The 12,828-nt window shown below is 36.2% G+C and overlaps 1 protein-coding gene across 1 annotated transcript; it reads right to left on the bottom strand.

Annotated features, from left to right (window-relative positions):
• Positions 1-5,089: 5,089 nt before the first annotated feature.
• Positions 5,090-12,497, bottom strand: LOC106380560 (protein LURP-one-related 11). Its single transcript, XM_013820340.3, has 2 exons — positions 8,509-12,497; positions 5,090-8,420 (listed from the first exon to the last, which is right to left on the bottom strand). Exons 1-2 carry the CDS (start codon positions 8,887-8,889, stop codon positions 8,043-8,045), a joined length of 759 nt encoding a protein of 252 aa, XP_013675794.2. The 5' UTR covers positions 8,890-12,497; the 3' UTR covers positions 5,090-8,042.
• Positions 12,498-12,828: the final 331 nt, after the last annotated feature.

Below are 12,828 nucleotides of genomic sequence, written 5' to 3'. Positions count from 1 at the left end.
GAAACGCATTCCATGAGCCATAAGATCCAAGTTTCATGGAACCCAAAGCGGGTTAGGACAGCTCGAAGAAAGTTCCATTCGATCCTGTCGTAGGCTTTGCTCATATCCGTCTTGACCGCCATAGAAACATGCTTCCTTGCTCCGGAGACTCGTAAGTAGTGGAGGATTTCGTGAGTGATCAGCACGTTATCAGTTATGGCCCTTCCCGGGATAAAGGCAGATTGGGACGGGGAGATAATCGAGTGGAGCAGTGGTTGCAGTCGCTTTGATAAAATCTTAGCAATGATTTTATAGTGCGTGTTGCAAAGAGCTATTGGTCGATAATCCGAGACCCGTTTAGCACTCAGGATTTTTGGAATCAGTCGGAGATGAGTCTCATTTTGTCTCGGGTGAAGATGGCTTGTCTCAAAGAAACTCCGGATGTCCCGGTACATATCCTCTCCGATTACATCCCAAAAGGATTGATAGAATCCGGCTGAGAACCCGTCAGGTCCCGGGGCCTTGTCAGGATGAATGGAGAAGACGGCCGCCTTAACTTCAGCGATCTCCGGGATAGCAATCAACATCAGGTTCGCTTCCTCCGATATCCTAGGGGATATAGCTTCCCGGACTACAGCCTCAGGATCAGAGTTTCCTGAGGTGAACAGGCTTGAGTAGAAGAGACCAAACACTTGTACAATCTGCTCTTCATCATAGAATGCTTGGCCTGCTTCATTTTCAACAACTGAAAATTTATTTCTTGCCCTCCTTCCTCTTGTAACAGCATGAAAAAACCTGGAGTTTTTATCTCCCTCATGGAGCCATTGGATGCGACTTCTTTGTCTCCAATAGGCCTCTTCCTCCGCATACGCTTCTGTAAGAGCAAACTGAATTTCTTTTATGCGTTCCTGATCTGGTATGGAGGCAGATAAAGCTTGTTCCAGTAGAGACTGGTTTAACAAGAGAGCTGCTTTGCTGTTAGCCGCCTGTGCTTTGACCCACTCAATTAAGCTCCTCCTTATTGAGTTGATCTTCGATAAAACAGAATCCGACGACTGCTTCCAGGTGTCCTCCACCAGCTTCCGCACTTCTGGTTTCTCACTCAGTCTTCTGTCGTATCGAAAGATACCTTTTTTCTTTTTCAGATTCAGGTCGAAGTGGGTGAGGACCGGTCTGTGATCAGATCCTTCAAAATTTAAGTACTCGCTTCTGGCTGCCGGGAACATCTCCATCCACTCCACATTTGCCATAGCTCGATCCAACCGAGACTGAATGAAATGGGAGTATCTGGTACCTCTCCAAGACAGGGAGTTACCCGAGAACTGGAGATCCCAAAGGCCATTTTGCGCCACGAAGTTCCTAAAAGAGACAAACGACCCTTCCCATCTCAGCGGGCCGCCCACTTTCTCTGTGTTATCAAGAAGGTCGTTAAAGTCTCCGGTCAGAAGCCAAGCTTCCTTCCGCTGTGCCCCTATGGTAGACAGTTCCTCCCAAAATTTCGCTCGGTGCTCTTGTTGAGGAACTCCATAAATGTAAGACACAAAAAAGGTTTTGTCATTATGAGTAATCTCCGTATCGATTACATTTGCTGAGGCTGCTAGAATTTCTACATGAACATTGTCTTTCCAAGATAAGGCTAAACCACCACTAAGACCAACTGGTGGCACAGTGAAATGATTAGAAAAATCAGTGCCTCTATACATCCGGAAGACGTCTTCGTCTTGACGTTTAGTCTCCATTAGGAACATTATATCCGGGGAATTTTTAGTCCGAAATTCCCTAAGACGACGAACTGTCAGGTCGCTCCCAATACCTTGACAGTTCCAGCACATATTGACTAAGGAAGAGGATTTGGACCGGACCGAAAATCCGCTCCTTTTTTCCTTGACGATGGGAAGGCAGTCGTACGAGGTTGTGCTCTTGTAGTTGTTCCTTGGATTGCTGTACCTTGCCCAGCAGATGGTGTGGCAGGTGGGGTTCGGCGTTTAGGAGAGTTCCCTTTCGTAACTCTCCTTTTTTTCAGAGAGATGCCTTGAGTTGAACTCCTCGCTACACGTTTCCTGGTACCTGCTGGGATACTAGCTTTTCCTTTGTCAGTAGTTCTAGCAAGAAGTGGAATATCCTCTGACAGCGAGGTTTCCTGCTCAGCTGCTCTTGGATCAGAGTAGGGTTCGTAGACTGGTCCCAGTCTCAGGGAGACATGAACTCTGTCTTCACTCAGGGTACGAATAGGTGATCTGTCGGTTATTCCTCCTTGCGTAGCTGAGGTTCCAGTTCTTGGGGTTTTCGAGGTAGAAGCTTTGTTACTTCCTCCAGAAGTAAGCAGATTAAGGTTCTCCTCTAAGTACTGAATCTGGACTTCTTGGAGTCTTCCACTCGCTGTATTTGCAACTCCATCCTGGAGTAAAGGAACTCTCTCCACCGGCAGAGATAGTCTTGCCAGAGCTGACCTTCTTTCAGCTGAGGGGGTCCCGTTTCCCGAATTTTGTCTAGCATCTGTAGTCCCTGCCTGGGAGGAGATGTTCTCCCTCTGGGGTCGTGGGGAGGGGGTGTGGGACATTTGAGAGTGCGCTGAGTGAGCTGATCTATCCAGGGTCTTGGTCCCTTCCAAGACAGGTCTCCATTCAGTTCTTTGAGCAGAAGTAAGGCTATTGGAAAGGTGTCCCCGATGGGAGGCAGTTTCGCTATCTCTAGTGAAGGTAAGTCTCTCCCTAGCAGACGGTCTCCCCTGACGCTCACGGTCTCTTACATAAGGAGACATCCCTCGTCTGTAAGGTTCTCTTCTGACGCCGTAATCATACTTCCTACTCAAGTCGCTTCTCCTCGAAGGTTCATAGTGCTCTTTAGGTCTCACACTGTGTGGATAGGCTGGGCTTTGCTCCTTTGGACCTGAGAGGTTTCTGGCTCCTTTTTTAACTTCTTTCCTCCTCCTGTCAGCTTCCAATCTGTCCAGAGTGCGGTTTTGTGAGATTCCCATGTGGGTTTCTCTTCCATTTCTGCTCCTATTTGGACAGTCATCACCTTCATGGGTCAAAGAGAGACAGTAGAAGCAATGTTTCTGCAAGTTTTCATACTCAAGTTCTACTTGCTTTATCTCTCCTGCCACATTGATTTCCAGCTTCATTTCTAGTGGCTGGAGTCCGTTAATAGATACACGGACCCGAGCCTGATCGACATCAAAATCTTCTACTGGTCCCAATTCCTTCCCAATAGTCTCCAGGGTAACTTCCGACCAATAATGGAGCGGAATGCCATGGACTGTGATCCAGAATGGAATTAAGGCCGGGAAATTGTCGGAGACTACAGGTTCCCACCTCTGTAGGATCAACATCCATCTCTTAAAGTGGTAGGGTCCTTTCTCAAGAATGAGTTGCAGGTCGCGCTCATTTTCAAATTTGAACTGAAAGAGGCTGGGCCCCAGAGCTTTCCCGGTAATCTGGCCTGAGACGTGCCAGTGTTGGATAAAGAAATCCACTAAAGCTCTTGTTTTTTGAACCGCCGGGTTCGTGACTCTGCCGATGAGCGTAAGGCGGTTTTCTTCAATCAGGGCATTAGTATCAGCCACCGGGATTTTGACTGGTGGTCGTCTGACATGCCTAGATTTCTCAGCGATCCATTTTTCTTTATCTCCTCTGGTCAGTCTGTTCGCCATTTATACCGAAGAGAGAGAGATAAGCAAGCAAGTAAATGGCCGCAGTAAATGTTGAGCGGTAAGATTCCAAAAAAACTTAATGGTAAAATCCTCAGTGACGAGGTAGGAAACTGCACAAGACAGTAAAGGGTTGACTAAGGATAAAGAATCGAATCTCTCTTTCCATTGCTGTAGAGAGAAGATAACTTTTCCTTCCGTACCCTTAAACCAGAAATTAGATCTACGTCGGATAAGGCCTGTAGTCACACATCTGGAACTGGGGGGGTGTTAGATTTTCCCAGGAGCAACTGTAGGCTGAAGAAGTAGAAAGTCCGGTGAAGATTCCGGCGAGTCAGGAAGCTTTCCGGGATGTTTTCGAAGTCGGAGCGGAGGTTTTGCAAAAGTCAACTCGGGGTAACAGTAGACTTCGAATCTTGTGCCTGGGAGCTTTTTTAAACTAAAAAACATTTTCTTCATATAGTTTAATTTTTTAATCAAACAATTTTGCACTTTGATGGTATGACAAGTCGTAGAAGACTTTCATTAAACTTTCGAGAAATGAAAGGAAAATATATCATACGAAGTTAGATACCTCTTCTCATTTAAAGTAGGAAAATTAGTTTTTTTTTTTTTTTTTTTGGTAAAAATGTTAAGATAGGAAAATTAGTTGAGCTGGATTGTTTGAGTTTTCTAAAGTTTGAGTTTAATAGCATTTTAGAATGTTTGAGTTTTCATTTAAAATATATTACTACTATACCAGCTCTAATATTTATCTCTTCTCTGGATTCCTTGATGTTTAGATCAATTTTAACATGCTGACAACATCTACTGCGCTACTGACGTAAATAATAGTACATATCAAAGGTAAGGGTAATATGAAAAACATGCCATAGAATCTTGACCAACGGTGCCAAAGATACGTCAAAGTGTAGCCGTGTAACCATGGTAAATAAAGGAGGCCATGAAAATTTAAAAGTGTTTTAAGTGCATGCATCATTCAATAATACTATTCTTTAAGAACGAAAAACCTAGAGACCGAAATATATTTAAGCAATGGCCAAAAAACAATAGTTAAACAGGCCGCTTTATTGAACAGAAAATGAATGATGTAGCAAAATTTAACATTCAACAGACATCTTTATATTTAATGAAAATACTATAGATAATAAAATTTGAGAAAAAACGAAATTAATAAATTAACAATTAGCTAGCAACATGACATCTTCCACGTATGAGGTATATACATACGTTACATATACATAGATGTATACTTCTAATTCTGGTCATGCCAGCCTGTAGTTGAAATACTGTATACATATTCCCACATGATTGCCGATTTCAAGGAAGTAATATCTATATATGTGTTAAGAGTCGACGAGATTGGTTGGACTTCCATAATCTGTTGAATCAAAATAAGGGAAACCCATCCCTAGATGATATTATCATGGAGTGACAGCAAATATCTGGAAACAAATTGTTTTTTAGAGATCATCAATTCATCATATATATGTGCGTTTGTGTGACAGGAAGCTTATTGAGACTTGGGAAGATATAAAAGAAAGACAAGTTGATGAACAAATTGACAAGGTCTGCGTTGTCCGGGTCCCTCCTTGTACCACACACTTACGCACATCTTCGTAGTTAAACTTACTGTAAAAATTATAATCTGTTGTCTATTGTTTGTTAATTTCGTATTAAGTATCCTAATTGATATTACCTAGTGCCTCTTATCATTTCTTAACAGCAACTTACTTCTTTTGATCGATTATGTTTCCTCGAAATAATATTAGGGAATTAATACACGTAATCAATATGTACAAAAATAAAGTTAAGCCAAGATATGATATAAAGTTAGGAATGCAAAAGGAGGTAGGACCATTTTCTTTTGGCTCGATCGAGACAAAGCTCATGTAATAGCTGATCTCAAGAAACAGAAGATGATGTAACTTCTGAAAGCACCCGTTCCTGCCATCATTTTTGTTGCATTATTAAATGAACTATACGCACTCAAATAATTGTTTTGAATAAAAAATATATTAAAATGCACATTTTTGTTCTATATTTTCTAGAAGAAAGTAATGAAACTGTTTTGATCTTTTTGGCTGGTATGCGGTGATCGGCATTTATTTCAGATGGCTGTAAAAGAATCCAGAAAGCCCCCAGTCGAATATTTCAATCTCAAATCTAGGTCTTTGTTTGACACAAAATCTTGGTGTCTGCCACTACTAGCGGTGAACTACACACACCAACACACGTGAACTACACACACGTATAGTAGAGTTAAAATACAAACGAAAAGGAAAAAGAATTGCATTGATTATTTATTCATTTGTATGCTACAGACAAATTGCGAACTCAGCAACCTGAGTGGTCAAACGAATAATGAAGTGATAATATATTGTCCATCAACTCGCTTATAAGTAAAAACAAATATCATGAAGTGAAAGTGGATGGGCTTGGAGCTTTAAGCTTCACAAGCCTCATTTAGATGCCCACATCACAAATGAAAAATATTTACTCAAAAACATACACACTCAAAGTCAAGCGCCTTGCATACTAGATATATATCAAAGCCGTTATTACATTCGATAATTAATTAATTAGCAATAATGATATTTTGTATCGTATGAGATTAACCGTCATATAATAGCAAGATCTTTCTCTGCCCGCTTAAACTAGGAGCTCGGCAATAAGCTGAAGTAATTGGTGTCGGAACAACTCCAAGATGAATCACTGAGACTATACACACAAAAGATTCATACTTTATAGGCACTAATGGCTTCACAGCGATTATTTATGTCATAAAAGCTTTCTCCTTTTAACATGCGGCTTTCGTACTTAGCTGATAGTTAATAGTTTCATTGCCTTTGTCTCAACTTAGGCGCTGATCGTGATCTCATTGTGTCCAATTCTCTCATCTCTATATATGTCAAATTCTCTAACACATACTCTCCTAGTCTCCTCCCAGAGTATAATTTGATGAATTTTTTTAACGAGACACCGTTAGCTATTGCTCCTGTTATAGCGCTACAAGAAAACATCCCTCTGCTTTTCCCTCTTTGACTTGAGTTTGATTTGGGTGTGCATTCACGTTTATGAAAAAACATCATTCTGCTTGTCCCTTCTTTTTAAAAAATGCATTTCTTATTTACGAACACAGAATATATGAACATTTTTGGATATAAGTTGTATAATGATATCAAAATTTTGTCGGATGAAACAACTTCGTTTTGCCTTCTTTGCGGTCTAGCACCTCTTTTCCATGCTGCTTTTCTGTGTTACTCTTAGCTAGAGATTTGCTCGTTTATCACAATCACTCTCTACAGATGCTTACAAGTTGAAATCCTATCATACATCACTCTCTACAGATGCTTACAATAAGTTTAACAGATTGTTTTCTGCTCTCATGTTTTTTTATCTTTTTTTTACCATGGAACTAATTATTTTAGATTTTACAGTTTGTCAATAACTTATTGTAACACCGGGGGTGATTGGTTAGGCTGTAACTGTAAAAAATTTATCTTAGAATTTAGTTTGTAGAATTTTCTGATTTAACTTTAAGGGATGTAACTTTAAAATTTCCTACAGCTAAAAGATGGAGTTTTAGAAAATAAAATTTTTACAACAATTTTTTGTATATTTTTGCTATAGCTTTAGTTTTTTGGTTGTAACTTTAAAAACTAAAATAAAGCATCATTGGTAGTATTTAGGATTGCAGATGAAATTAAAGCTAAAGTCACTTCCTACAGCCTAACCAATCACCCCATCTTCGTCTTTATTTTTGAAATGACAAAAAAACATATTAAATTTTTACCTTTTCTTGTTTATGGAAAAACATAACATGTTACACATTTCCATTAATTACATGTTATAGTCTTCTAGACGACAAATGTATTGCACATATAAAATAGTGGATTGGAGCTTCAAGATGTGTTTCGGTATGGTGCATCGTCGTTTTAGTGTTTTAACGAAATGAACGATACAGATCTTCTCCTGGGAATCGAATCAAATCCCACCCACAAAGTTTTTATAATATGGGAGCCCTGCAAAAGAAAATTTAATAATTGGGATTTTGCTGGTAGTTCTGCTACTTAATTAATCACATACTTTAATTCGCTTTATATTATCTATGGAAATTTCTCAGCAGCCACGTTAAACTTTCTTCGCCAATTACCCTTAACATTTAACATTTAACATTTAAAATTGGCTCCATCTTTCTAGTCTTTTAAGCATTTAAATGAATAGTGACAAAAAAACATTTAAATGAGTAAAAGAGAGCTTACGCTCACTTTATTGAAACTTTTATATCTTACAAGTATCATACATCAGTTGTATTTTCATTAGCAACAACGACAAAAGTTTGTGAAAGTTAAAAACTAATAATAATTTAAACCCAAAAACACCATCAGTTAGTGATGGTTTTCACTTTTTATTACAGTTTACAGTTGATAAGGCTATGAGTTAAAATAAGTCCGATGATGAAACAGTGATCAACTTGTGACTCAACCATCATCGTCAAAACATCATCTCCTAACTCCAAACCATTCCTCGATTGTTTTCTCTTCACTTCTGCCACAAGTCTTCCACAACTCTCCTCGATCCCTAAACTTGATCCCCGAGTTACCATCTTATAACAATATTCTTCATTGTTTCTACACGACCCCGTTGTGACTCTATACGAAGAAGATGAATCTTTACTATGAATCTTAAACATATTATTTTTCACTCGAAAATAGTCTAAGTTTGTTGCTGATTCAGCTGTGCCCGTCGGTGATCTGTATCCTTCCCAGGTTTTGAATAATCCAAACTTCTGTAAACATACAAAAAAACTTAATTAGTTTCAAGTGAATAAAAACGTTAGAAACTTGCATGAAAATAACTTTGGTACGTGTCTCTACCTGTCTACGTAAGGTCAACAAGACACGACCGTGTAAATCCATTAGGTAAACTTCACGGCAGCTCTTAGAATTATAATTATCGACACGATAAATTATATTTCCCTTTGAATCGAAGACGGTGCAGCCGTTTGTATTGAACACCAACGACTTCATCCAAATCGTGAAACTCTCTTTCTCCGTCGTCAAGTACGGCGAGCTTGTTTCTTCTCCGGTGGCGAGGGTTTTCCGGTCGGGATGAATCTTCACCATAGTTTCCGCTGGACGGATTCGGTTCTGCCAAGCTTTTGTCTCGCAAGGTCGTCGGAATATTTGCATATAATATATATCGATATATATCGAGACAATTTTTTTTTTTTTTGTCTGATTTGATTTGGTCGACATGGGCTGAAACTTGGGGTTGTATATATACTAGGACGATTTGCGCGGAAGTTATTTACCTTATTCGTTTGTGATTAGTGTAAGTCAACTTAATGATTGTCTACTAGTTTATGTAATTATTCAATGTTCAAAGTAATTTAGTTCTTATCACATTAAGTTTCCACGTGTTTTAGAAGAAAGTTGGTCCCATTATATGTTTGAATCTTAATTTTTTTTTAATTATACGTGTTATCTCGAGTTATATTTATATTGTTTTATCTTGTGTACATTGATGTGTGAACTGCTATATATATATGTGTATATCTTTTTTTTTTTTGTAAAAAAATGTGTATATCGATGACGAGGTCTTCCTCCACATGTTTAATGTGAAATCCTGGCAACAATCTTTGGAATATAATAAAAATAAGACATTCATAATTTAACTAGACTGATATAGATGGGGTTCTAGGTAGCTTGAGAAGTTGCTCTATCGATTTTGAATTGTATTAATTAATAGTAATTAGTCAACAGGAATGTATATATGTGTGTAGAAAAATGTGAAATCCTCTTAGATAATAAAACAACTATCAATAAAATCATAAAATGGCAATAATAACATATCAAATCAGATTTCGTTCTACTTCTAGATATTAAATTAAATATAGTCACTTTTTGGTGTACAAATATATTCACACAATACCAGCGACCGCATATAAAAATTAGTCAATGCCTGATATAGTACACCAACTTAATCATTTTTAGGTGCATTGATTTCTTAGCAAGTTAGCATACATATATGTGTGTATATATATTAGAGCTATAAATTCTTTTTCTTGTTGGAAGTGCATAAATTCTTCTTCTAAGCAACAACGAAAGCTTTTCTTTCATATGCTTAGATTATCAATTAAGTAAATTTAAAATTTGTCGTAGATGAGTAAATGGAGTTGAAGTCGACGAAGAGTTCATTGTGTCACATGTTTTAGGTCTTAGGCGGATAAGCGTCAGACATCATTACCCTTTTGTTTCTCTCTTAATTATATATATGTTTAGTTTCTTTCTTTAATCGTGTAAAACTACAAAATTAGGTTTTTTCGTTTTGTCGTATTAATTTATACACTTTAATTGAGTAATATAACTTTGGCATGTTGAACTTTTCTCGTGGCTGACGAATTCCCGAAATTATACTAATTAAAATGCAAGTTGAAGTATATTATTTTGGCAAGATAACTGAAAAAAAGAAAGAAAAACATTTTGAAAATAGAAATATAAACGCTTTTGTTATACCATGAAATAAGTTATTAATTAGTTAGAGATTTTTATGGTATAGTAGCATTCATAATTTTTTTAAGAAAAAAAAACACTGATATTGACACTTTAACCTCGTCTTCCTTTTTCATGTAGATTGCGTTAGTCGAAGAGTTTCATGGTTTAATAAACAACTTTTACGACACTTTCTGACGTAAGTCTTTTGAACTATGAATTAAATAACCTTTTGTCCCTAAGCGTACATCATCCGTCACAAATCCAATTTAGATGACACAAACGATCCAATATATTTAACCTTTAGGAGGCACTTTTGTGTTGGGATAAGCACCAGGTCCATATATCGATTACTGACAAAAAGTAGAGGGATTGTTTAGAATTTTGTTAGGTTAATTTAACCAATTTATGATCTAGTGTATTAAGTACTTTAATGGACGTATTAGGTAGCCTAATCTTATTTTTCAAGCATATACTTACTTGTCTATTGGTTTGCAAAAGGCCACTTAATGATCATCTTAATTAAACTATGTGTGAGTAATCCTAATTCATATTATTGTTATAAGAGCACTTTTCGGGGGGTCATTTTAAGAGATTGGAATGAGACACAAAAGATTAGCATGCTTGAGGCTGACAAACAGATACATACAAAAAAGTTGGGCGTGTACGCCCTGAGTCCATTGACCTGTAAACACATCCAGACGGCCCAAACTCATGACACAAGAAAAAACAATATCGTATCAATAAATTCCAAAATCTTAATGATCTGATCAATCTCATTTCGTTTTAGGCTAATGTTGCATTATTATCCATTTAGTTTTAGAAGAATGTTGAAGCAGAAAAACTTTATGTTGGTGATATGGTTTCAAAAGGAAAATGTGACCTCTGTTAAAGTTTCTATTGATGATTGACACAGTACAAGGACTAAAATTTGAGAAAGAAGAAACCATATAATTGAAGACACGATTTCTTTGCAAGATTTTAACTATTATGCAGATTCTCTATTTCCACTGTGAAGATATATGAATGAAGCTACAAGCTTCCAGCCAATTTATGTATTGATCTGACACTTGAATACCTCTCAGGATTATTGATCTAGCGATATCACTGAAAACAAACATGAATATCAGTCAATAGCTCGTTTTTGATAAAACAAAACTTTTGATATTTTTGATCGTGTTATCTTGGGATTGTGATGTGCATTTCTTCCAAGAATATGATATGTTTTCTCGATTTTGATTTCATATGTGGAAAGATCTTTGCTATTCGTGAAAAAAACACAGCACAAATGTTTTTCCCCCAGGATGATAATTTTTCTCATTAGTTTCGTGTTATTGTAATGTCATCCTTGACATTTGTGATACTTCATACCTATATACTCTTGTGACTAGGAAAATGCTTAGTCCTTTCTTATATTGAAGGGCTCCACATCTCGCGTATGTAGATAGCGAAAAACTCAGCCATTTTTAGTTATCGGAAGCAGAATAAGATGTAGTATCGGTGGTATTTAATTTTAATGGATTTTATTGAAGGCACCAAGTTATTTTCAGTGCAATCAATTGGTATAAGTCTCCTTATAGATTGATTAGGTTTAGTTTAGCAAGATTTTCGTAAATTTTAGTGAAGATATAGTTATACCAACGTATATTTCAACTCAATGAGAATATACTAAATTTAGCTAAGAAATCTGAAATCTATATAGAACAACATAATTGTGGTAGAAGATATGAACGCTAAACTGTTTTGGAGTCTTACTTATCTCAATGTTGTGATTATAGTTTAATAAAAACATATATAAATAAATTGTATGGAAGAAAAAATATACATAAGTAAGAATGTTCAAAATATAAGATACTTTGTATGATTTTTTGATAGTGACATTTGAATCACAAATAACAGTAATAATAATAATATAACAGAGATTGGTTTTTAAGTAGATATATGATAGTGTTTCAAAAAAGAGAGTAGATATATATTATAATGACATATTAACTTTTCTATGAGTATATTTAGCAATGGAATCACGAGATCATATGAAAGAGTAGTTAGTGTGTGGTGGTAATTATGTATATAGGATATATGTTAGAATATGTGCTATTTTGCATAATATAACCAAAACAAAAGTTGGGTGATGAATTATAAATTTATGCAGATACAATTATAACTGATATTCACAACCATATTTTAAGTAACACTATAGTATATGATCAGAGAGTGCTCACCCTTCTAAAAAACTGCAAGAGCTTTAGACTTCTAACTTATAGCCAAACTAGATTTTAACCCCCACGTTCATGCAGATATTTTTTTCATTTTATAAATGCATTAGATATTATTACAAATGTTTTAAATATAAAATTTTTATTTTAGTATTATATATTATGTAACTCTATGATATTATTGTTTATATTTTTTATTTAGCATTATTCATATATAGTGATTTTTAATACATTTTACTTTGTTATTAATGTTTATTTCTTACTAATATATTTTGAGTTAGATACAATAAAATAACAATATGAAATAATCAAATAGAAAACCTCCTTCAATATTATTTTTGAGATATATTATTTTAGTATTTTACATAATTTACGTAAAAAAAATTGTTTAAATATTATAGCCCTATTATTTTAGTAAATTTTATACATAGTAGCATCTATCATATTATTTTACTAAATTTTATTGATATAAGATATTTTTTGATGC

The sequence above is a fragment of the Brassica napus genome, chromosome A1, assembly GCF_020379485.1.
Source record: "Brassica napus cultivar Da-Ae chromosome A1, Da-Ae, whole genome shotgun sequence".
Classification (NCBI taxonomy): Eukaryota; Viridiplantae; Streptophyta; class Magnoliopsida; order Brassicales; family Brassicaceae; genus Brassica; species Brassica napus.
This window is presented reverse-complemented; position numbering and strand designations above follow the sequence as displayed.